Source organism: Ammospiza caudacuta, chromosome Z (genome assembly GCF_027887145.1).
Source record: "Ammospiza caudacuta isolate bAmmCau1 chromosome Z, bAmmCau1.pri, whole genome shotgun sequence".
Taxonomy (NCBI): Eukaryota; Metazoa; Chordata; class Aves; order Passeriformes; family Passerellidae; genus Ammospiza; species Ammospiza caudacuta.
The window spans coordinates 44,347,992-44,374,846 of record NC_080632.1 but is presented as its reverse complement, the minus strand read 5'-3'; the positions used below and the strand labels follow the sequence as shown (position 1 = coordinate 44,374,846).

Genomic DNA, 26,855 nt, shown 5'->3' with positions numbered 1-26,855 from the left:
AAGTGCCTTTACCTCCATTGAAAGATAGCATTTTTTAGCAGTTGATTGAACCAACCTAAAGGAAATTACTTGTATTTGATCCTGTGCAACTCTTCCAGCTTGTCTTCCTTAAAGATCTTCCAATTCCAGCAACATAAACTCTGTATACAGTATGAAAAGTTAAATGCCTTTAAATTGCAGTTTCCATGTAATAAAATAATGCAAAATATACATTTATAATATTCTTATATTTGTATATAAGAATATTCAGCTCAGTAGGCGTAGTGCTATTATGTACATTATTAACATTTTCAAAATATGTTAACAGTTCATCTTTTGTTGAGCATGTTAACAACATGGGAAGAACTATTAAGGCTGGAAAATGACACAAGTATGGAAAAGCTTGAAAAATAATTTATTTGCATACTGAGTTATTGCTCAATGCATGTAAGTTGTGTACCTGTCCTTTTAAATAACATCAATTCTGATATCTTTGCTATTGCATATTCTCATGACAATGTGAGCTGCAAAGAAGTTACTAGGAGACACAATTGTCAACTGAGCCCAGAGCTCAAAAGCTGAACAAAGGAATCAAAACATATAGCACAGACATAAAGGACTGTCTTTTACACCCTAGTTATCCTAAGTAAGTCTCCATGTTATGCAAAAAGAATTGAATAAATGTTGCAAATAGCAACACAAATATTAGAGACTCTTTCCCAAATTTTCTTTTAATTATTATCCTCAGGATGCCTAAAACAAGCATCTAAATTAAATATTTTTCTTAATTTCTGTAAAACTCATAAAAACCGCCAATAACATTGCACCAAAATCTGATACATCATTTACTGTAGCAAGAGCCCAATAAACTTCCTATTTTCTCTCAATTAATATATTTCAGAGATTCCTTTATTTAAAGGCATGTTCAGGAAAGCATATCAGACTGTCCTAACTATCTGCTCAACCCCTATTAGCCACAGGGGGCTTGATTTTTACTAGGCTTGGCTTCCTGAAAAGACTCCTGTCAGTTCTAATCCTGTAATGATTTACAAGAAAAGACCTGGCAGAAGGAAGTGCAGAAGAATGTTGTCATTTAATACATATGCATTAACATACATGGTGTTAACCACATAGATTCCCAGCTAGTCTGGTCAAAACTACTGTTTCACTATTCTCTCGCTCTCAAAATATAAAACAAACAAGTTCTTTAGAAAAAAGAATCTTTCAATAAAGATGTAGTATCTTTACAAATGTAATAAGCCAGAGCACACGATAAATTAATACTGAAGAGAAAACTGGGCCAAATTTATGGAAGTGAAAATTCCAAGTGCTCAAGCTGACACATATGAAATGAGAGAACTTTTAAAGTAGCAGATGACTCAGCATTTTACAACAAGATAAATCCCATACAAGCACCTGGAATTAGCCCTGAAAAAACAAGGTTCTGTACACTCACTGACTTTTAGATGTAACAAATTACAGGCAAATCCATCTTTTTAAACATTAAATAATTCATACTTAAAGTAAACAGTTAATAGACACTGCTTCTGACAATTTTCAAAAATAAATGTCAAAATATTTTATGCCATTCACCAAACTGTCTGAATATTTCCTTGCTTATGTGAAGAGTGACCCAAGTAAAACAAGTGGAATACTCACCCCCATCAATTTTCTGTAGGCAAGATGCAAAGCAATTCTGTTCTAAATTCTGCTTTCAGTTTCTCTGTCAAAAGAAACCTTTCAGTTTCTCTGTCAAAAAATACTCATGTCTTTAGAACACGTACGTTTATTTGAAGAGTAAAGAACCATGGTATCTTTCTGCCTCTATCCAGTATTTTAAATTACCTTTTCAATTCAAAGATTTATCTCAAGTCTTAAACTAAGTTTTCCTTGCACTTCTAGATTACTGAAAATAAAGGCTTTAGTAGTTTAATCCATAAAGAAAATAATGAAGGAACTGAACACTCATCACTAAAAGCCACAGCAGAGGTAGCGTAGTTATCTGCAACCTGGCTTCTACAGACATATTTAGTGCCAACAGATTCATATATCTTTTTTTTTTGTTTTTTTAACTTAGAAATAAAAGCCTAATACAGTGATTCACAGAGAGCAAAGCTGTTCTAGAATAAAGTGTCTGAATCATTAATATTTCTGAGTCTATGCTATTAGGCAATACACTGTGGCATAACAAAGTTCCTTTACAGATCCTCCTAAGAAAAACAGCCTTAAATTTCAGAACAAACAGAATGCTAAGCATGAACACACAAGAAAGTGGTGAGGATTCTGTTTTAAAAACATAAAATTAACACCCTAAAATAGAAGGTATGGGAGTGGAAAAAAGATACATAAAAAGGGCAAAGAAAAAAATAGATATTCATGAAGTTACCCACTTGACAGCGCTCATTATGACTGACATTCCAAGCAACAAAACACAGCACTCCCGATTTTGGTACTACAAGTAGCATACACAACATTGATTCAGAACACTATCGGTTCGCTGTTCTAATAAAGGTGAGGTTTTTATACATAAAACAGTAATTTGCAAACTTCTTGCAATCCCTAAGACTCTAGAAGGGGTACAGACTGAGTACAGGGATACTTGCTATGAAAGAACAAACACAGCAATAAATCACAAAATAACGGTTCAATGGAAAAGGTATAGGAGGAGCTAAAGAGGAGAAAGTGCATCTGGATACCAGTATGATTTTCTACATTTCCTATGCTTTGGTTTGTATCCTAGATTGGTCTTGGCACAGGCAAACCTGATTCTTTTAAAACAATACATAACTGGAAGACTGCTTTTCCAGAGCACACCTGCTAAACTACAATTGTTAATGTAATGCCCTCCAAGGGATCAAACTACTGTACTCTGAAAAAAACACCTCTCAGAACGTGTGTAAGAACTTCAAGTCCTCAGCACTAAACCAGTCCTTTACAAATCTACTCCCACTGCACCCCATGGCTGCTGAAAAGGGTATGGCCTTATCTCATTAAGAGTGACAGACAATATGTTATGCTTCTAAAAAACGGTCAGAACATTGGAAAGAAAGGGTAATTTACATAAGGTATTCACAATTGCTATACAGCTTTTGGAAGAAGATAAATTGGTGACACTGTGTTGAAAAACAAGGTACATTGGGAGCATGTGGCAGATGTTAACAAAAATCTATTACCTAGCACAGCCAATGCATTATATGAAAAGCTGAAAATGCAAACCTTTAAGCATTCAATATTTTTTCAGTTAAAGTTTGTAAAGTGCTAGCCACAATTAATCAACAAAACAAATACTCTCTCTAAAAAGGATGGGTATGTTTGTCAAACGACCTGAAAAAATATCTACCTGATGCATTTTTAGTATGTAACACTTGATTGCTGCAATGTTCTGGAGGGGGAACAGAAAAATCAAGCTTCATCTGTAACTAAGTGAATAGAAAAAGCATGACAGGAAATGTCTGTGTACATGCTACTGCCACTGCTAAAGGGACTTGCTCAGACATGTTTCTTCAGCTCCTACTCCTGAAAGGAAGTTCATTCAGAATTTAACTGGGAAAACACAACTGGCTTTACAGGTAATGCCAACTAACTTCAACAACATATTGCTATTGTTCAACAACATATAAACTATTCTCATAGATATCAATACTTACAAAGCCTGCTTGACAAATACAATACATTAAAACTAACGCTAAGGAGAAAAAAATGCACTTGGTTTCCTCCCAAACACGTAGTGAATCAAAAAACATTGGGTTTTGGCAAATTGTCTAAAGTAGCACTCACAGTAGACTTCTGTAAAAGTTTTTTTCCTGTACATTGCAATGATTATGCAAATATTAAGATGTCTATGACTATTTTTTTTGTTTTATTTCTAATAATTTAGGACACTTACGCTGCCTTTTGAATTATCCTCAGTTTTGTCTTCATTGTAATTATCTTTATATCTGAGACTTTGAGCAGTATGAATATTATTTAACTTTTAACTGCTATATATAGAGAATGCATATAAGTAGATGTGACAATGTTCTTTAAAAAAAAAAATCCTCAACGGAAACTTTCAAACAGCCTAACGGGAAAATTACACAATATGTCCTAAGGAAGAAGTCAGAGAAAACAGAATTGTGCAGCACTGCTCTTACAACAGAAACAGAAGTGTATCTTCCCAAGCCGAAATTTCCTCAACCAACATTCTTTAACACACTTTTCCCCCGCCCAAGAAATCAGGAGAGTAGACATGAGTTAGTACAAACCTTAAGTCCTTCCCAAACCACTACATTCGCTGTTCATAAACCATGAAGTGACAGGTACAGCACAGATGGGGGGTTTTTTCCCATCCTTCAAATACATCTCCACCCATAACTATCGACGAAAACACATAGTTCAGACTACGTTGGAGGGGGAAAAAAAAAAAACACCGTTTCTCTCCCCAGACTACGAAAGCAGTCTAATAAACGGAAGACAGGACACGCGTAGAAGCTGCCAGCCGAAGCGCTGAAGCGCTGACCCGTCACGGGTGCCCTGCTCTGCTCTGCCCTGCCCACCCCACGCCTTGCGCGCCGCCGGGGAGGCAGAGCCCGGACGGCTCCGAACGGCTCGCCCTTCCCTCTCGTTCCCCTCTCCTTCCCCGCACCACCTCCCGCCCCTTCCCGCCGCCTCCACCATATTTGATTAGGGAAAAACTTGGCGCTCAGCCGCCTCAACTGTCCTCCGAGTCCCGCCGGTTTGAGGCGAGCAAAAGAGGCTACATCTCCTCGCATTGAAAGCGGGCAGAGCCGGAGAGACCCTTCGCCTCGCTAAAGATAAAGCGAATACCTCTGCACAAACGACAAAGCAAACATCGCCCCGGGCAGCACCGTCGCCCTTGGTAGCGGAGCTCCCCTCCCCCGGGGGCACTGAGGCGATACTGCCGGCACCGGAACGACGAAACCAAGATGGCGGCCGCGTTCCGTCGGAGTGAGACTACATCTCCCAGCACATCCTGCGGGCACGGGGGAGGGGCAATGGCGCTGGGACTCACGGCCGTGCGAGCCAGGACTACAACTGCCGCGGCGCGCCGCGGCGGGGTGGAGTGCTTGTCGATGAGCGCCCGCCTCACTTAAGATGGCGGCGACGGGAGCGCGCTGAGCGGGTGCCCAGCAGGCGGACGCGCGCTCGCCCCTCCTCCCCTCGCTGTCCCGGTGTTGTGGCTCTGGCCGCGGGCGGGGTCTGAGGGGCCGCGGCGAGGGGATCCCGGGGCTGCGAGCCTGGTTGCCGGCCGGTCGCTGGCAGGGGCGGGCGGCGCTCGGTGGCGGCACCCGCTCGAGTAGAGCCCGGCGCTCCAGTCCCTTCGGCAGAAGAAGGCTACTGTGGGCGGGGGCCGCTCCGGCTCTTTCCCAGCTCGGCGGTGGCTGCGGCTCCGGTCTCCATGTCGGACAACCAGAGCTGGAATTCCTCCGGCTCCGAGGAGGACCCCGAGACCGAGCTCGGACTGCCTGTTGAGCTCTGCGGGGTGCTCAGCAAGGTAAGCCGCCTCTACCTCGTTCCTGCGCCTTGCCGCCCCCCCGTCTTCCTCGCTGTCAGGCCCGACCGCCCCAGGGGCTCGGGCCGAGGGGCCCGGTGGCGGGGGGGCCGGGCGGCTCCGCGGGCGGCGCTGGCACGGCCGGGGCACCGCCACCTGACGGCGGAGCTGCTGCCAGGCAGAGCCGCGGTGACGCCGGGCGCCCCCTCCCTCAGCCCCGCCGCCCCCTGCGGCCGGGGGGAGCCTTTCTTCGAGCAGAGTCGCGGTCCCCGCCGCCCCCCGAGCCCGCCGGCCGCACGGCGTGGGGCTCCGGCAGCCGCGCAGGGAGGGCGTCTCCCCCGCGCCTCGGGCTCCGGCCGGAGCGGCGCCGGGCCTGAGTGTCGCGGATACCCGGGAGCTCCCGGAGGTGCCCGCAGCCAGTCGTGTTTCCTTGGGAGCAGGCACGGCTTTGAGTGCAAGTATCAAAACAGGGCATTGAAATACTCCTGCGACAAGAGATAACGGGAGGAGAGGAAAAGGAAAATGGCTATACGGCTTATTTCCCCTTTTAAAAATAACCGTAGTTATTTTCTCTTTTATCGCTGGAAATAAGGTGGCTTCCGAGCATGTGTTGGTTTATACTGGAAAATTTTATTTTCAGAAGTACTTTAGAATATTGTATTACTTAGTTTCATGCGGATATTTTATTTTTTTTTATTACAAAAAGTATATTCAGAATAACGCTGAAATATCTAAGATTAAAGCACTATGTTTTGAATTTTTTTTCTTGTCCTACGCAATAAGGCTAGGCACAAGCCAACGTAGGAGGCGCGGGATACAGAGATCTTACACTGCCCTGAATGCGTAGAAAACAGCCATAACTGAGTTCACACTGTTGTGAGGGACTTTGTGAACTCCTTCCAGGCTGGAAATGTTTCTAACCCCAGAGATAAGAGGAATGGTTAGTAGAAGAGAAGGATCTCTGCTCTCGTTTGTAAGATCTTACCTAATAGTGGATGGTGAAAGGAGGGGATGAGATGGATGCGAGATAGAGTTAGTTACAAAAAGAGATTTTTGTTTGGTGTACTTTTGCTGTTTTGTTTGCTTTTTTTCACAGCAAAGTTTTCCTTGGGTAAGATGCTTCCATCGTTAGAAGGGAAGTAATTTATGGGATGTAATTAATTTTTATGTTAGCAAATTAAATACCAAGTCCAGGTGCTTTTCTTAGTGGTGTAGCAGGTGAAGCCATACCTTCAGACATTCTAGCTGAGGTATGTGCAAACTTTTTACTTTTCTGGATGATTATGCTGAGTGTAGCAGCGAGTATCTTTCCCATGAGAACCCGGAATTTAATCTGAATAGTCAAGTATGACGAAACCTGTCTCAATGAATATGATTGAGGGGTAAGGTTACCTTTTGTTAGTTGATACCTCAGTAATTATTAAGGTAAACTAATTTAAATGGAATGGTAGCGTACTGAACTTTCTACTAAGGAAATACCTATTTTTAATATCTTACTGTGTATAATTAAATTCTAAGATCATAGAAGTGGGCTGCGGTTCACTGTGTGAGTAGTAGTTTTAGTAGTTCTTGCCTTCAGTAAAGAGAAACTGTGAAGGTAATGGAGGAATTTGGTAAGAGAAACTTGTTAGGAGTGTATCCTGCTGGTCTTTTGAAATGTTTTGCAACTCTTTTTTCCATTGTATTTCCTGCTAATGATTTTAAGGTGGATACAAAGAAAGAACTTCAGAGGAAAAGGCTTTCAGGAAGCATGAGAATCTAGATGCTTGGAAAAACACTGGTCTTTGCCCTGTCAAAACCTTGTGCCTACCCAAATATACTTAAAGGATGGCACATGTGCATTGCAACAGCAATGCAAGATTGCAACAGCAGATTGCAAGATTCACTGCTATGTCTCTGTTAACTTTTCAGAGGACAAAAGGTCATTTTCTTTGGTTTTTTTTTCCCCAAGATAACTTTGGACTCTGCCTTGCACATCTTGGGAGGAGTTGGGAACATGAGAGATAGAAAAGAGGAAGGCAGGAAATAATACGCCTCTGGCTGCTTGTGCTACCACTTCATGCACCAAGCACACTTGAGGCTTTCTTTAAGTAATGCTGCATTAGCAGTTAGATGTATTAAGAAATGAAAAAGGGCTTTATATTTTAAGAGCAAATCAAGATCTTGCCTACATTTGAAAATTGTTAAGAATTTCTTAGCTGTAATTGTTTTCTTTAGATCTAGTCATCTTATTACTGAAGTTAACATGTAATTATGGAGTATGTATTAACTAATGTATGTAGTACGAAGTGGCAATGAGACTCTTAGTTGACTTTTCCCCCTCATTTTTTAGATTACAAAATAATGAATGATGGATAGACTTAAATGTTAACCCGAGTTTTTCATGAAAGAACACTTGTCAAAATCAAAGAAATGCTTGTATGATAAGATTGATTCCAATGCTTTTGTTTCTATTTTTATCAAATGTATGACATTTGCACCATGATGGATTAATAAGTATCAGTGTATTGTCAGACTTATTGGTTAGTCCTGATTTTCTATTAGTGTCAGATGATTCTATGAAGTTCATATGATTCTACAGAGTGTAGTCAGAAGACATGTTGCAAATGTAAGAATAGTAATCAGAACTTTCAGTCACTTTTTACTAGATGTCTCTAGAATTAATCCAGAATTTGTTCCCAGAATATTGATTTTATTCAGTATGTGAATGTGGAGTCCCTAGAAAAATCTGAATAGCAAAAACATGATTGGATGTCTGCTATAACCAAGTATCCTCTTAGTGAAAGTAGTTAGAATTAAAGCCTAAAGCAGTATCTATGGGCAATATTAAATTAATAAAGCACTGAGTCCCCTAGGTACTACAGTAGTTATTTACAGTGCTGTGGGATAATGGCATGTTTGTATTATATGAAGATAACTTTATATCCTATTTTATATAAAAGAAATTATTCCGTGTTCCACTTGTCTTTTGGCCTAGCTCCAGATTTTAAATCAGGTGCCTAAACTCACCTTAGTCATTAATGGTTTTTTTCTCCCCTCCCCTGTCAGTATGTTTATTTCCTTTATTGTGACTGGCCATGGCAGTGCAGTTGGAGTCCAGACATCTCTTGTCTTATTGACCCTTCAAAACAAATGGTTTTTGGTTGTTTTGGGAGTTTGTAAAATTATTCTAGAAGCTCTGAGGAGAAAAAAGTTTCTCATTTAAAAAGAGCTTGTAAAAATAAGTTACCTGTTTCTTCAGGTACTCAAAAGCCTAGAAAACATCCATTGTTCTTTTATTGTTGTCTTATTGTCAGCTGATCTCTGGAAAATTTTTTACAGTGGACCAACTATATTCATGGCTGGCAGGATCGATGGGTAGTTCTGAAAAGCAACACACTCAGTTATTACAAGTCTGAAGATGAAACAGAGTATGGCTGCAGAGGCTCTATCTGTCTGAGCAAGGCTGAGATTACAGTAAGTACAATTTTATTATTGCCATCATTCCTGTTTTGAGGTGCTAAATATTTGTGTCTGGTGAAAGCAAACATGGGTATGGCAAATTCTTTAAGGTCATCTGCTTATGACAGTGGCATCAGTGGAACACTGTGGAGCAGGACAAGGAATTCCTAATGCTAAAACTCTTTTAATTTGTGGCTTCAGCAAGCAACTTTTCACTTCTTACACTAGAGGGTTTTGTGGGTGGATAGACTGTCTGGCTCTGAAGGGTGCAAAGTTTTTTACATGGTCAATTTAAGTCCCCCACCCAGCTTCCCAGAGGAGGTATCATCCTTCACAGTCTTTGCTCTAGAAAGAGGGTAGTGGTTCTTTGAATGTGGTTCTTGACTTTCTGAACACAACTCTGTAGATTTCCAAAAGAAAATGTTCGTTTCTGTGAACAAATGTTCTTCTCTGTTCTTCTTTCTCTGAACAAGTTAGTGTGTTGCTGTTTTTGTCAAATGCTAAAAGAAGGTTTGGAATAGACTAGTAAGAGTAACGAACCTCTGTATAAATGAGCATAAGTGTTATGAGGAGTGGCTGAGAGGGCTGGGTTTCTTAGGCTGGAGAAGAGGAGGCTGAGGAGGGGACCTTATGTCCTCTTAAACTATCTGAAAGGAGGTTTTAGCAAGTTGTATTTCAGTCTCTTCTTCCAGGTAGAAAGTGGATGGATGAGAGTAAGTGCCCTCAGGTTGTCTCAGGGGAGGTTTAGATTGCACAGTAAAAATGCTTTACAGAAGGGGCTGTAAAACATTGAAACAGGATGCCCAGAGTAGCAGTGGAGTTACCATCCCTACAAGTGTCAAAAAAGGTGAGGATATAGCAGTTGATGGCGTGGTGAATGTGGTGGTGCTGGGTTGATGGTTGGACTTGATAACATTGGAGTTTTTTCCCAACATTTATGACTCCATGGAAAATCAAAAATAATTATTTGCTGTAAAAGATAAAGAAAAAAATCTGCTTTTTTTGGCTTTTAGCATTACAATACAGTACATAATAACATTATGACTAATAGTTATCAAAAAGCATGCTGTAATCTTTCTGCAATATCGTTAAATAGTCTGTCCAGTTATGTGATTTAGAACAGCCTGACTTCCACATAGCACACAAATAACTAAAGTAGCAGTGTTAAATCTTAGCATGTATGTTCTTATTCCACCAAATATGTGGAATTTTTTCAAGTTGAATTAAGGATGATGAACAAGAAGTATTCTTCCTTGCTGGTAATCAGCTTACAAAGAGATTTTTATTTAACACCTTTTGGTTTAAAAAAAGACTGAATTAATTGCATCAACCAAATATATTTTGGAGAAAAGCATGTGAAGAAAAGGAGGTTTTTACATTTAGATGTCTGGCAAGTATTGTAGTCATCTAAAAACTTAAACAGTTCATCTAACATGTTTTATTTTTTTGAACTGTTTGTGCTTCTAGAACTTTGTCAGGATGGGTTCTCACTGAGGTGTATTTATGGCAGTCTGTTGAGCCTATGATCAGAACTTCCAAAAATCTATTAAGAGGCAAGAGCTTAGCATGCCAACTAGGCAGGGAGAGGAAGGTGTTGGCAAGGATGTAGCCAAAGGGCATCTTCAGGCATGCTGTACAGCACATCTCCAGCTGTGGTGGTCGAGTGAGGGCTTATAGGGATACCACCATTTCTGCTGGAATGTTTTGATACATGGCAGTTTACAAAAGGAAAGCAAGCTGGCAAGCATGTCTTCAGACTAGGATGTATGTAACAGTGGAACTTCTTACAGGTAACTTTTTTCTTTTTCTCTCTGGCACTTGTTAGATCTGGTAACTTGGAGTTGAATTGATGCATCTGTTTTTAAGTTCTTTAACTTCTTGACTACATGGAGAAAGAATTAAAAGCATCCGCAGTTCTAAAGGTTAATCGTGGATTTTAGTTCCATTTTTGTTCAGGCTCGTGCTTTGTGAATTGTATTTGACAGTTCAGTTGGTAGATGGTATTCCTGAAAGCTAGTAAGTTCCAGTTAGTTATATCTAGCTGCAATTAAAGTTATTGTTTAGAAGCTGAGGAATACCATTGGATCATTTCATGTCTCTAGTATATAGAAATATACTTCTGAAACTGTCTTGTAATTATTCTCTTTGTTTTTCAGAGGGTGTACTTTAATGCCAGAGTTTTAGCATTGATGCTTCTGTTGCTTCTGTACCATTGATAGTTGTTCAGTAGCAAATTGAATATTGTATTTTGTACTCATGTTAAAACTTAAGTTTCCAATCAAAAACTGATTATGCTCAAAGATAAATGTTAAAGGCATTCTTCCTGAGGCACATAGTTAATCTTTACTTCTGTATCCTCATAATGTCTTCAGTAACTATAACTTTCCAGTATGTATTTAAATGCATAGGAAAATACCAATAGCTGATAAAATAAGTGTTGAAATGATAATGTGTGGAAACTACCTTTGCTCTCAGTGGAACTTACAATTTACTGAATGATATCTTAATCTTTAATATTTTTCAACAATCTTTCACTATACTGTAAGTTCAGTTTCTCTTGATCTTGCTGATCCAGAGTCAGACTCATTAACTACTTCTGTCTTAACCTGTTGTATTTCAGTTAAGTTTTCTGTAGTATGAGATGGTGTTGATATCTGTAATGTTCTCTTGTAGGAAAGGGTAGCTGGATTTTCATGAAGCTTTCTTTTAGGCACTTGGATTAGGTATGCATGTTTGAATCCGATGAGGAATGTAATGATTTTTTGTGCATAGTTAACTCTACTGTTACTATAAAATGACCACATTTTGTTAACATATAAGCATAAATTTGGAAGTTTGCTGTCACTGAGCAGTATTACTGTACTTTCAGCAATGAATATGAGTCTAATTATAAGCCGTAGTATTGAGATATGAATATTGTATGCAGAACCCCACAGTTGCTTCTGCTCTTGTTGTATCATTTGTATTTTACTGGGTAGGGATTGATAGATAGTTTTACGGGAATATTTTGTAAGACAGTCATCTCTTCCCTTTATTTGATGAAAGAATACTAGTTAAATTAATGCTTATTAGCATAGCTTTTTTGTGTGCTTCAAGAGCAAAATTATATTGTCATATATCCAGAACAGGTATGGCCATGTGACAGTAACCTGTCATTGAATGAAAAATAGAGGATCTGGTTAGAGTACTGTGACTGAAAACAGCTGATTTCTCTGGAATAGATGAACAAAGGATGATTATTTCTTGTATACTCACTGGATTACATCAAGTAAAGAACTAGCCAAATGAATTAAGTTTGGGGAAGGATGATGAAAGTCAGTATATGATGCTAGGTGACTTGCTTTTATGCACATAAGACAAAACACCTCAAAGGTGTTTAATTGGTTTACAACAGGCTGGAGACTGAAACTGAAGATGAAAGTTCTGCTGTATGGTCAGTGGATGAGATGAAATTATGCATATTATAGAAAGTTCATATATGGACAAACTTAAGCTTTGTTATATTAATCTGTGCATACTAAATTAGTGCTGTTGATGGTAGTCAGTGCCAGTTGGTCTTTATTAAGAATACCCTTCTTTATCTTAAAGTTTTGTAGTTCCTTCATTCTTGAAGTCAGACTTCCAGTGGGGAATTCTGTATACAAGGTTAGAATGGATGTTCATTCTAATCAGTTGTGTAAATGTGGGTCCTTGGGGCATGGTTGTGGAGTGGAAGGTTTGGGTCTGTTGTTAAAAGAACAAAATAAAATGCCCTGTAGATCTGGAAGTCCAACTTTCAGGCAACCTGGTTCATAAGCTTGTGCTGTCTTTGCTTTGATTGCTGTGTCTGTTCTTACAGTGCCATTGCTGTGTCACTTCTTACAGAGTGACTTGCACTAATTCATGTAGTCACAGCATGATAAATCAAGAGTAAAATGGTATGCTCTGCCCCCACTTCAGGCAATCTAAGAGGAAGGCCAACATTGATTTAATCATGGTAGGAATTTATATGAATAGATTCTCAAATCTCTTTATAGAATTCTTAATAACAAAGTGTTTTTCTGATTAATTCTAGGGGGTTTTGCCTGGTCAGAGTAGCTCTTCTGCATGAATGTGTATGGAGGATATTAAAAAATGTTTAGAGAAATGTAATGCTTGGTAAAATTTTAAGAGTACTTAAACTCAGCTGTGTGTGAACTTTGTAGTTTTTGTCCCTAGAAGTGACTAGCTACACAGGAAGAGTTCCAGAAGATTATGTTCCAGCTTAAAACTTCAGCTTTTCTACTGATAAAATCTATATTTGCCATGTTGATTTAATCCAGTGATTGATATTTATCTTCTTTCCTGTGTATATTATTTATGTAGAAAAATCTTTTGGTTTTAGTTGCTCAAACCATATGCAGTAACTGTGATGCAATGGTTTTCCTTGGCTTTGGTTATATGCAATGGTGTATATGCTTATCAAAACCTTTATGGAAACTTGCTGCTGGTTTGTAGTTTGGGGTTTTTGGAGTACTTTGTTTTTGTTGTGTTGTAAAGAGACAGTTAGACAGCTCTATGGAAATGCCTGAACTAGGACTGTGCGATAAATTCAGTTTGCATAGCGGAGAGTAAACATGTTTGTTGGGGCTTTTTATTTCCCAGAAATTGGAAAGCGCAGTTGCTTAATGAAGGCAGTAATGACATTTTATATTAATATAAAATTGCAAGCCAGCTATTTAGATTTAGAATGAACTTCTAAAAGGTGTGGGGGTTGAGTATCTGTTATGAATATCTGGAGCTCAGGAAAAGCAAGAAGGTAAGAAAATGGAAGTCTGTCTGAGGGACAGCTTAGTGAATTGTCTTAGATTTTTTTTCCTTCCTAAGTAGTAGTAAATTGCTGTGTAAAGAACTTCCCAAAAAATTCATTTTATAAATTAGGACAGATGGAAACATGTGTTACTTTTAGTTTACAAAATGAACAAGAACACCATACATGAAAGAGCTAAACTGGCAGATCTCAATTTTAAATTTCTCATTTCCTTGTAGTCTGAAGAGAGACTGCCGTGTTTGTATCCAATAATCAACCACTAAAAATAAAAATCTTACTCCGCTTTTTAAAGATACGGTTAGTTGAACAGCCTCCTTTCCTCACTCTAGTAGCATTTCTGTTTTATTTATAGCGTGATACTGACCACCATTAATAATGCAGCACTTGTGAGACAAAGTACAAATTGACATTTTTAAAAATAGATTGACAGGTTAACATAAACTGCTTCATGTGCTTATCAATTAAAACACATGCAGAACTTTCCTATGAATTTTTTCACAAAAACTTCAAACCCTACGAAACTCTAAGTTTTATTATAAAGATGTGTCTTTTTAGTTGAAGGAGATGTCAGTGCTAGAGAAGTGTACTTAGTAGCATGAAGAATCATATCTTGCAAAGCAGACTTTCAAAAAGTCATCTTGACATTAACAATATATTGATGTGTTTCTTTTACACTTTATACAATGTGAAATCTAACAGTATTTTGGATTCAGTTGATATGATATTATAGAGAAGTGGTATAGAGGAAATAAAGTTTGGATTTACTTTTTTTCTAGCTACTGTGTCAAAATTTCATCCTGCTAAGATACCTGCTTATGGTAAAAGAATGCTGTAATTGCAGTTGGTATCTACTCTTAGGTTTGCTTGAGCTTGTTGCTGGTTAAGTTGAATGGGAACTGATGGGTGTTAGTTTTTGAAAGTTTTTATTAAAAAGGCTAAACCATAAGACCATGCCTTGGGCAGAAACACTAGCAATAAATTTGTAGTAATTGCTGATTGCTTGGATAAATATTGTTTCCAGCTGTCTGAGGCTGGAAAACAGTCTGGTGTAGCATGACATGATGGGCATTTAATTGAATAATTAATTTTTTGTAATTTGATAAAGTATCTTCTCAGCCTTAGTTGCTACTAAAAAAAATGACCTAAGTAAACTAAGACTTAAGTTCTAACCAGGTCAGGGTTTATTTAGGTCATGTGGCAATTAGTACTGTTTGGCTTTGGTGTGTGTCTCAATCAAGTAGTTAAATCAAGACTGGTGGGAAATTTCGGCTAAATGGGAAATGGACATTCTAAATAGAGGCAGATGTATTCAGGAATACTTAGTCATATGTGAAAGGCCTGAGGTGATTTTGTTCTGGAGAGGAAAATGCCAAAGAGCAACAGGATAGGGAGGAAGGGAAAGGGAGTAAATGCCTAGGAGATAATGACACTGGGCAGCTGCTGGTGTGGCATGTGGAAGTTCCTTGAAATACAGGATTTTCTTGGACAATTAGCTTTGGTATTCACATCCTTTGTACAAATCTGTGTATGCCTCTGAGTTATCTGAACCAGCCATTGATGGGTAGATGTGAAATGAAAATGTGTGTATATATTGAAGTTCTGGGAAGGGCTGATATCCTGGTCAAGCAAAAAAGAATTGTTTGGCATGGTGGAGAAATGGATAAGTTCTTCTGTAGTGTGAATTGAAGAAATTAGGTCAGAAATGGAAAAATACACATCCAGATCAGCTCAGTGAGCCTGTTCTTTGTACTATGATGCAGGTCCTAAAATGATTAAGATGTAAAAAAAAACTACGATGTACATTAACAGATATCTTACCCTTACTTAATATTGCTGAAGAATTAGTTTTTAGTATTTGAATGTAATCATGTGTTACCACACTCTTGAAACTAAGGCTGTAATCCAGCAGTATTTGTCGTTTTATTATCAGAGAGAATACAGTTCCACAACATGACTTTTTAAATTAAGATAATTAAATTCTAATACTGTTCATTATTTGACATGCACTTCAGGGTCATAATACTTGCCTGTGGATCAGTATATTGGAGCAGTTTCATGCTGTGGAGTATTTCTTGCAGATGTATACCAAGTCTTGAATAAATTCAGTGTTTTAGGTATTAAAGCTATGATTTTATAGCTCAGCAAATTTTTCTGTGCTAATTGCAATCCTTATTCTTGCTCAATCTGAATTTCTATGCATTTTTGTAAGATTGATTTATAGTTGATTTCTTCTTCAGGAATATGTTTGGTTCATATGTCACCCCCTCCAGGGTTGTACTGTTCTCAACAGTCCTCCTAGGCAGCTTGCTGTTTATTGTCTGTTGTGTCTTGTGATGGCTGTTAATGATGTTTTCAACAGCTCTGTTGAGGTTTTTTACAATATTAGACCTCACTTTTGGATGTGCATTCACAGAATACAAAGGCAAAAAGTTAGAATATTTTCTGTCTGCTAATATGCAGCCACAGCTGGCCATCTCTTTTTTAGATGCTTCCTGAAGATTAACTGTGTTTTCTGTTCATACATTGAAAATAGTTTGTTAGAGATGACTGCTTGAGTGTTGTGATCTTCTTCTCCTAGTTAATCTTCTTGCCTGCTCCTTTAGGCATGTACTTTAGTTGCTGTTTTCCCATGTTCATGTTGAATTCTAGTTAGGGTGAAATCAGTGCAGCCAATTTCACCACTTTTTAAATCTGTTTGATGTGTTTTTCCTCTCAACTGAAGCCTATCATTCCTTAGTTAAGAGGACTAGTTGGAACAGAATTTAATACCCCAGGTGTCCATGTACTTAACTGAGGTAGTGCTGTAACTAGTGTCTAATATATTCTTAAAGCTTTTTAAGTTGCTCTCTTTTGAGGATAAGTGTTGCTCTTTCTTAAGTTCTCTTTTACAGCTTTTTCAAAACTAATTATGTGTGCATATATACATCTATATGTATACGCATGCAAATATATATTAAAGAATTAGAGGTAGCTGTGATGGCAGAGTTTAGACTGACAATTCAGTTCAATTTTGAACTTTAGAATGAAAGCTTTTAGACTGACATTCATTCACAACATGCCTTGTCTTTTTAATTAGTTCTTACATGTTTTTAATTATTACTGTAAGTTATTACATAGTAACCATTATTATTTTGTATTCAAAGCAGTCCCTAATATCTGACATCCTAAATTATCTGTAACTGTGCAGTACCGTCTAGCCACTACCATATTTCTAGCCTGACAGCTTTGTTCTTGATGGTCCTAGTTGCTGAGGTGAAGGTAACCTAATTGGAGAACTCTTCAGTGAGGGATGGGGAAGGTTGGATGGCAGGACAGGTATAGAACTGTAGCATACATCTTTTGCCAAAACACACACACAGACCCAAATTAGGATCCTTTGTAAGTATCTTTTAATATATGACTGAGGCACTGTGTTGCTGGAGAGGTGGTCCTTTCCCAGGCTGCAGCCTTGTAGCTTCCTTGCCCTGTTGCTCAGGTGTTTGATTTTTTTCTTTTAAGTAGTCACTGCTACCAAGAGCAAAACCAGCCTTCCCAGCTGTGGAGGTTGCATGTTTTCACTGACTGGTATTTGACCATTAAGGAATTGTTTATGGTTCTGGGGCTCTGGCTTTTCATCTGTGTCTCTAGTTTCAAGGGTTTTGATAGCTCATGCTTAAATTTTGTATCATAGCTAGAGACACCTGGTTCCATGGTCTAGTTGATAGAGCCAGTTTTCATAGCAAGTTAATGAGATCAGCTCAGGGCTGGGAATTGCATAGTTAGCATAAGTCCTGTTGCTAATAATGTTCATACTGCATTTATAGAAATGCTTATACAGTTGCACTGTGTTAAGTTGCTTATGTTTGGATTCAAACCAAGCTAATCTTAAGTCTTAGTGTGGTGCTTCAGCAGGTACATCAGGCCTTTATTCTAGCTGGAATGCCACTGAAATTCCTAGAACAGGAATTTCCATTCCCATCACCATGAATTTAGGTCCAGAATGTTCTACACTGTCAGCTCAGTACAGTGATGTGAAGCATGGCTTTTCTGTTAAGGTGGAGTACCTTCTCTGGATATTCACTCATTTACTTGTTTGGTTACAATATGGTTTACTTGTGAAATCCATATTGTTCTCTTGATGCTGGTGTATGTGAGAGTGCTGGGTCTCCTGTGCCACACTGCAGTATACTGTGAGAGGTACAATTAAATTAATATATAAATACTTACCTTAGGAGTGCAGCAGTGTGAGTGTGGTTCCTATGGTTGACTTTCCAATAAAATTAAACTTTAAAAAAAGTGGCTCAGACAGCGTTTTCTGCGTTCTCTAAAGTTGATACAAAATTGCTTGGCTTTCTTCCTGATTAATACCTCTAGTTTCTTGCTGCATATTATGTGCTTCCTAAGAAGTTTAACATGGTGATTTGCGATCAATTCTAGCTGGATGTTTTTCTATAGTTTTTTTTTCCCCTGTGGCTGATGCATGTTGTTGGTAGGTAATGCAAATATTTTGTTCCAGCTAGAAACCTGAGAGATATCATATGAATTTGTTTGCTGGGGATTCACTTAGACTTGGTTCTCGCCAAAGCAGTAACATGTATGCTTCCATTTCCATAACTGATAGTTAGCTCTAAAAGTAAGTCTTATGACTTAGACCAAGATTGAAATTCTTCAGACTATGTTTAAACAGGACAGACCCATTAGTTATATCCTGATTTCTCTCTGTGTGTCTCTAAATCTGTTAATACCAATTTACTAATCCACGGAGCTTTTACATGTATCTGTAGTCACTAGTAAATCACTTAAGGTGACATTTGCAAGCGCACGCTGGTTTACAACTATTTCAGCCTTGCCCTCTTTCTTCTAGTAAAACAGTGCCATTCCATGTCTTTGACTAATTTTTAGCTGACATTTCAAGTACACATTTGTTATACTCTAAGTTTGCTACGTGTTTTTTCAGTAGGCACTTGAGAATAGCAGTGTCGGGGGTATGTTTACGTATGAACCAACACAGCATGACTACCTACTAATTCCACTTCATTAACACAAAAATAATTTGATAAAATAATAATCTAAAAAATCATATAGTGTAAGATAGTACCCTGTAAGGTAGATTATTTCCTCACAAATAATTATGAAAATTTTTTTTGTATTATCACTTTCTCTATCAGAATCTATTTGGCAGGTGTGCAGAAAAACCGATCAACCAGGTTTACACCTGAGATCTGTAATTTCAAATTTTATGTGTGGTTTCAGTGCTAAAGTAACATACAATGTACACTTGATCCAGACTTAAAAGGACAGCTCTCCCATGAGAGAGCTTCTTTGCAATGGATTAAACCAAGCTAATTTTAAATTTGCATGCTGTGCTAACAGACTAATTTTAAATTCTGCTTACATGCTTCTGCTTTCACTGGCCTCTACTTTGGCTAGGTTTTGAAAAGATAAGATCATTACTTAAAAGAAAATCACAAAATCACAGAAATTCTAGGTTGGAAGAGACCTTTAAGATCATCAAGTCCAACCCATGTTCTAATACCTCATCTAGATCATGGCACCAAGTGCCACATCCAGTCTTTTTTTGAACTCTTCGAGGGATAGTGACTCTACCACCTCCCTGGGTAGATGATTCCAGTATTTGACCACTCTTTCTGTAAAATACTTCCTCCTTAATTCTAGCCTGTATCTCCCTTGGCGCAGCTTGAGACTGTGTCCTCTTGTTCTGTCTGTTGTTGCCCGGAGAAAGAGACCGACCCCCAGCTCACCACAGCCACCCTTCAGGAAGTTGTAGAGAGTGATAAGGTCACTCCTGAGTCTCCTTTTCTCCAGGCTGAACAACCCCAGCTCCCTCAGTCGTTCTTCATCTGGTTTGTGTTCCAAGCCCCTCACCAGCCTCGTTGCTCTCCTTTGGACATGCTCAAGCATCTCAACATCCCTCCTAAAGTGAGGGGCCCAGAACTGGACACAATACTCCAGGTGAGGCCTCACCAGTGCTGAGTACAGGGGAGAATGACCTCCCTGCTCCTGCTGGCCACACCGTTCCTGATACTGGCCAGGATGCCATTGGCCTTCTTGGCCACCTGGGCACACTGCTGGCTCATGTTCAGCTGACTGTCAACCAGCACCCCCAGGTCCCTTTCCACCTGAGCACTGTCCAGCCACACCGTTCCTAGCTTGTATCGTTGCAGGGGGTTATTGTGGCCAAAGTGCAGGACTCGGCACTTGGACTTACTGAACTTCATCCCATTAGATTCTGCCCATCCATCCAACCGTTCCAAGTCCCTCTGCAAAGCCCTCTGTCCCTCTAACAGATCAACACACGTTCCCAGCTTAGTGTCATCTGCAAATTTGCTAATAAAGGACTCTAAACCCTCATCCATGTCACAATAAAAATATTAAACAGAGCTGGACCCAGCACAGACCTCTGAGGGACACCATTGGTGACTGGTTGCCAGCTGGATGCAGCACCATTCACCACCACTCTCTGGGCCCGGCCATGCAGCCAGTTCTGAACCCAGCACAGAGTGCTCCTGTCCAAGCCACGGGCTGCCAGTTTGTCTAGGAGTATGCTATGGGAGACAGTGCCAAAGGCCTTGCTGAAATCCAAGTAAACAACATCTACAGCCTTCCCTGCATCCACTAGCCGGGTTACCTGGTCATAAAAGGTGACCAGGTTGGTCAAACATGACCTATCCCTCCTAAATCCGTGCTGGCTGGGTCTGATACCCTGGCCATCTTGTAAATTTTGCGTGATGGCGCTTAATATAAACTGTTCCATTATTTTGCCAGGTACTGAGGTCAGGCTGACTGGTCTATAATTACCAGGATCTTCCTTTGCACCTTTTTTGTGAGTGGGTATCACATTGGCCAGCTTCCAGTCATCCGGAACCACGCCAGTGAGCCATGACTGTTGGTAAATGATGGAGAGTGGCTTTGCAAGCTCGTTTGCCAGCTCTCTTATTACCCTGGGGTGGATCCCGTCTGGTCCCATAGATTTATGAGTATCCAAGCATTTCAGTAGTTCTATGACTGCGTCCTCTTGGATATTTAGTGTTCAAAGGCATTTTGAGAAGAAAATATCCTGACTCAATACCTGAAGTGGAATATTTGGGTAGTAGCAAATAATGTAAAAACATGGAATAGCTTTTATAGTTTTAAGCCCGTTTTCTTTGTTTTTTTTCTACATGTGCAAATATGCCATTATGCGAAATTTTTCTTTTTAATATGCTAATGAGCTAGAAGTTAGATATCCTATATTTTGCCCCTAAAGGTTTATCACTTCCAATAGGCACAGAACTGTCTTATTTACTTGCTTGTTTGTAATAAGGTTTTCCTGTACTGTTGTGAAAAAACATACAGCACAAATAAATATAAAAGAATACAACCAGTCAATGTAACTAAAAAGTGGGTTCTTACTACTTAAGAATAGTGACAAGGAAAGGCAAGACAATTGTCATTGTTTCTGTTAGGTTTTGACTGGATTTTAGAACAAAGAATGGGAAACTGGAATTTTGTGTTGTGACTCTTGTAGACCTTAATTTGCCAGATTTGTGGATCTACTTGGCATTTCTTGGGGGCAGCAGGGCGCAAATATTGCAAATACAGAAAATCAGAACTTGTAATGTCTTTTGGAACTTCAGTATATTATTAATAAAATGTATTCTAAGTAATGAAGTATAATGCTTTCCTTAAATCCACAATAGATATTGATATTTTAAAAAATCCTTGCAAAATTAATTACTTCAGTGTTTGTAGTTCTAAAGCCAAGTGTCTTCAAAAATAAGTTGTAGTGACAGAAGGAGGTTGATGAGCTTTTATGATTGCACTGAGTGTACGTTGTGGGGTTGGGGTCTGCCATGCAGCCTCCATGAGGAGACCCCTGATTGTCCTGTGCAGAACATGGTCAGCTTCAGTGGACACAGTGCAGGGTGCTCACAGCTGTGCCTCACAACCACCGTGTTACATCACTAGGCAAACAGTTAAATGGCAAAAATGCTGTTCAGCAGTGTGTAAGAAATAGAGGAGTGAGGAAAAGGTATGAGAAAAACTGGTTGGGCAGGAAGCGATGCTCCAGCCACAGTGTGAGATCCCCCGCAGCCTGTGGAGGAGCATGTTGTGCAGGCATTTTTGGTAACCTGTGCAGAGAATCATACCAGACCAAACAACCACACTGCAACCTATTTAGAACCCAACAGTAGCTGCATATGTCTTATCAGAGGCTGCAGCCTCCAAATAGCCTATGCCATAACAGGTTTAGCCTGAAGAATTGCAATGATGGATATAATCCTTGCTGGAGCATGTGAAAGCATGAGGAAGGAGTGGCAGAATTAAAGTGTTAGACCATAGCCCTCATTCCCAGTCCTGTGCTTCTCTTGTTTCTCACCATCCAACTCTGCTTTGCAATGACTTAAGCCAGTTTTCCCTAAATCAAATCTGTTTGACCATGTTGACTGTAGGTAAGTGATCTCTATGTCTTTAACTTGACCCATGAGCTTTTCAGTGACTCTGGAGAGAAATACACTAACTTGAAAAATACTGCTCTTTAGTATTTAATAAGGCACTAATGACAATGTTTTGACTGGTCTTATCTGATAAAATCCTAACTATGCTAGTGACATTTATGTCTGAGATCTAAGGAATTGTAGTTTTCATTTTCTGTAGGCCTCTTTTTGTTTGTCTTGTGACCCAGTTCCCAGCTTGGGATTTTCTTAATAAGAAAAAACGTTCAAAATTTTAAAATAATCTCAGTTTAGGCAAGTTCTTGTTCTGCATTGAAAATAGTGGCAGAAGCACACTTTAATAATAGTAATATGTAGACTTGAGTTGTATCTGCTATGAACCACCCTGGCTTTCCTTGCTAAGGAAAGCACAAAATGCCGTTAACACTACTTGGAGTAATGAGAGAGATCAAGCAAAAGTTTTTTCATTCAAGGTTGGGTTTTGTGTTTCTTTTCTGACATGGAGTGCTCTTGAAGGTTATAAAGTATATAAAAACACTTAATCTTTCCTGTGTGATTTGCCTTAAATACCTGAACCAGTATTTTTCAAGGCGATACTGCTCTGAAGCTTGTTTTATGAATACCTCAGGCTTGACAGCTGTATAGCAGGAAGGATTTTGTGGCAATGAAATCAGCTATGACTCATGAGACCCGAGCTGGCTACTGACTTCCTCAGTAACTGTAGCCAAGTCAGTGTTTTTTCATGTAAACTGCTCTTGCTTAGAATGTTCAGAATTTATGAGCTAGTATCCATTGATTTTGGGAAGATCTAGGGTGCTTGAATACTTGGAATTGCCTTTGTTTCTGCAGGAGTGCCTTTGTTCTCTGCAGGTGCCTTGGAAAAAAACCTTAGGAATCCTACAGAAAGGGTGTTTGTGGATACTGGAGGCCTATTTCTTTCAGCATGTTCTTAAATGGAATTATGGTTTAGCTGTGGTGGCTTTTTGTTGGTTTTGTTTATTTTTTAATGTGGGCTCTCGAAGGCGCCCTTGGCATATGCAGAGATGACCTCTGCCACAGACACTTAAACCTGTCCTTAAAACTCAGCTTTGAAAATGCTGTGTTTTCAGGTGCCCCCATTCAAAGTGTCTTGATCTGGCTTTTATTCCCCAGTGCTCTCTCAATTCATGTGTGTTGCTTGAGACTGCTGCAGGTTGGGAAAAAGCAACTGAAGTTCTCCAAAGTGGTTTAAATCCTGAGGATCGATAGTGAACTCCTACTTGCTTCCTGTTCCCTGCATAACATTCCTCTTTCTTGCCTTATCTTTGTTGTGAAAGGTCATTAGGACATATCCTGGCCTCAGTACATGTCCTTAGCTTGTTACAGATGAAAGTCCCTATTTATCCTCCAAGGTCCTCATGTCAGTGGCTGAGAACTGTACCATTTTAAAACAGCTTCTGAGTGTAAGAAAGGGAAAAGCAACACTAGGCTAGAAACAGTGAACCTCAGAAAGAAATGAGATCTAAATGAAATGCCTTGTGGTCTACAGGAAAACTAAAGTACAGGAAAAAAAGTAAAGAGAAATGGAAAAACTTCCAGGAAGTGTAAAGGAATAAAACTAGTCTTATGAGAATGTTAGAAGAATAAAGGACTGACCTGAGAAGTTGTGAATAAAGTTGTAAAGGACTGACCTGAGAAGTTGTGATCTTTGCTAGATGCAGCTATAGAAAACAATAAAAGTAGTTATAGCCAGAGGTAAACCAAGGAAGTTTGTCTGTAGCTTGGGGGAGGGGCGGGGGGAGGAGAATGTATGTAATAGGCAGCACCTGTTACAGAGTATGTAGAGTATGTAACTGTAAAGTAACATACAGAAGTCTGCCAAGTTATCAGTGACAATGGAATGTGAACTCCGTACTCCATGGTGGAGAACAGGGTTAATCAACAGCAACCCGATTTGTTCTGTGTTAAGAACACATCACATGATTCAGGTGATTTATTTGTCTTTTGTGTTCAGTTAATTCAGGGTTCTTCCAATGAAGTATGTTTTCCAAAAAAAAGCCAAAAATCAGAGGAGAAGGATGATAAACAATTATTTCAGTTGCCAAAAATATGGAAAATAGGCAAATGATGCATACAACTAAAGTAGGTAAACAGTAAATCATGTATCGCCTGCCTAATTTCCTTTTGAAGCATATTTAACCTTGTTAGTGGTTACTTCTTTTCTTTAAGCAACTTAATCTAACAGGATCATCTGATCAGCTGTACTTGCTTATAACATGGGACTGCATGGTGAGCTGAGTATAACCCTAAACTTGATTGACAGAATCACAGAATATGCTAAGGGATGAACCAGGATCACTGAGTCCAACTGTTGCTCCTGTGCAGGAGAGCTTCAAGAGTCCTGCCATGTGCCCAAGGGCATTGTCCAAACACTTCTTGAACTCTGTCAGGTGTGGTGTTGTGATCGCTTCCCTGGGGAGCCTCTTCCAGTGCTCAACGACTCTCTGTGTGAAAAACTTACTCTCCATTTCCAAAATACATCTCCTCTGACTCAGCTTCATGCCACCTCCTCAAGTCCTGTTGCTGGTCATTAGTGAAGAGATCAGTGCCTGCACAACTGCTTCTTGTAAGGATGTTGAAGACCCACAATGAATTCTCCCCTCAGTCTCCTCCAAGCTGAAATGGCCAAGTGACCTCAGCCTTTCATAAGGCTTCCCCTGCAGACCCTTCACCATCTTTGTGACCCTCCTTTGGATGCTCTCTAGTAGCTTTGTCTTATATTTCCATACCTGAGCCTGTATGCAGTGCTCAAGGTGAGGGCGCCTCAGTGCGGAGCAGAGTGGGACAATCCCCTCCTCTGACTGGCTGGTCAGTTAGATATATGTGTGTGTGTATATTTATGGTATACAGACACGCACACACATGTGTATATATATATAGAGATGACTTAGTCTCTTAACTACATGTAATGTATAAGTGTTTATGCAGTAAATGCTGGAGAAAAGTGCTTGAAGTATTCTCTAGACCTCAGAGAAAACATCTTTCCATGTCTTAGCAACAAGGCATGAATTTTCAAATATATTAGAAGCTCTATTGGAAAGAAAGGGATTACAGAAACTTGTCTTTGGAAAGGAGAGGTGATAGTCTTAAGTTGCATTACAGGATGTTTAGGTTAGATATGAGATTCAGGGGAAAGCAAGGACGATGGTGAACTGAAGTAAGTGCACCATATGGAAGTGTGGAATCAGTAGTGCTGCAGGTTTTTAAAATGAATTTTGGTAAGTCTTTCTAATCACATACAATGCAATTGCTTGTCACTGTCCAAGAGACTTCAAGAATGAGAGATCAAGCTGTGGAATGCTATTATGTCAGGAAAAATCTTGATAGCTAATCTTTGTAGACTTTCTGTTTGGGTGATTTTTTGGAGTATTTCTGGATGTTATAGATCATCATGTGACTAAATGAGGGCCTGTCAGAGGAGTAGCTGAGAACAGACATACAAGCATGACAGTTTGCTTTGGCAAGTTGGCTATTCTAAAGCAGATAAACTTCTTTTACATATATAATAATAATAGTAATAGAAAATTCAGCTTGAAGAAGAGGGATCTAGACTAGAAGACTTGTATTTTCCTGTGTTGGGTCTGTATGGCAAGTTTTGGTGGTGGGGGGCTACAGATGCAGCTGATGTGTGCAGATGCAGAAGTTACCTCCATATCTCACAGACCCAGCTCTGTGTGGGTCCAAGAAGGACCTGACAAAACTGAGTTCATCAGAGATGATGGTATATTGCCTCTGTGATAACATACTAAGAAAGTGTAAAAACTGCTGTGCAGCATGGATTGGGAGAGAGGGCTGAGAATATTTGAGAGCGACAGCTCTGCAGACACAGACATCTGTGAGGAAGGAGGGGGAACACATGATCAGGTGCTAGAGCATGGATTCCCCTGCAGCCTGTAGGGGAGACCATGGTAAAGTAGATTGTCTCCCTGCAACCATGAGCATGGGTGTGGGAATCCCATGCTGGAGCCTTCTAGCAGGACCTGTGGCCCCATGGAGAGAGGAACCCATGTTGTAGCAGTTTGCTAGCAGGACTTGTGGTCCCCTGGGAGACCCATGCTGGAGCAGGCTGTGTCTGAAGGACTGTGCCCTGTGGAAAGGACCACACTTGAGCAGTTAAGGAAGAGCTGCAGCCCCTGGGAAGGACTTATGTTGGAGAAGATCACAGAGGTCTCTGACCCATGAGAAAGTTCTTATGCTGAACAAGGAAAAACAGGATGAGGAAGGAGTGACAGAAAGTGTTTGAACTAACTGCAACTCCCATTCCTTGTTGCCCTGCAATACTTGGAGGGATGAAGTAGAGAAAAATAGGTAGTGAAGTTGAGCCTGGTAAGGAGGAATGGTGTTCCTTTAAAATTTTTGTTATCTTACTCTGATTTCACTAGTAATAAATTAATCTATTTTCCCTGAGTCAATGCTGTTTTGCCTGTGGCAGTAATTGGTGGGTGATCTCCATGTCCTTATCTCAATTCATGACTCTTTCATCATATTCTCCTTCCCTAAGTGGCTGAGGAGGGTAGTGGCTAAGACTTGGGTGGGCACTTGGCATCCAGCCAGGGTCAAACGACCTTTTTTGTCCCTTTTTACACCCTTTTGTCTGGTTCAGTGAAGGCAAAGGAGTGTGTAGAACCAGTTTTGAAAGTTGGTTGAATTTAATTAACTTGAGATGGTCAGGTATTAGGTA

The 26,855-nt window shown here is 39.7% G+C and overlaps 2 protein-coding genes across 3 annotated transcripts in view; one reads left to right on the top strand and one right to left on the bottom strand.

The window, feature by feature from the left end:
- Positions 1 to 4,880, bottom strand: part of POLK (DNA polymerase kappa) — a 32,217-nt gene extending 27,337 nt beyond the window's left edge. Inside the window, exons 1-2 of the mRNA XM_058823518.1 lie at positions 4,786 to 4,880; positions 13 to 140 (exon numbers count right to left, since the gene is read on the bottom strand). The gene's annotated coding sequence lies outside the window, so the exon portion shown is untranslated. The remainder of the gene's footprint in view (positions 1 to 12; positions 141 to 4,785) is intronic.
- Positions 4,881 to 5,203: 323 nt separating this feature from the next.
- CERT1 (ceramide transporter 1) overlaps positions 5,204 to 26,855 on the top strand; it is a 77,995-nt gene continuing 56,343 nt past the window's right edge. For both annotated transcript variants that reach the window (XM_058824518.1, XM_058824517.1), the window contains exons 1-2: positions 5,204 to 5,473; positions 8,792 to 8,926. In XM_058824518.1, coding sequence (XP_058680501.1) covers positions 5,378 to 5,473; positions 8,792 to 8,926 — 231 coding nt within the window. In that variant the 5' untranslated portion in view covers positions 5,204 to 5,377. The remainder of the gene's footprint in view (positions 5,474 to 8,791; positions 8,927 to 26,855) is intronic.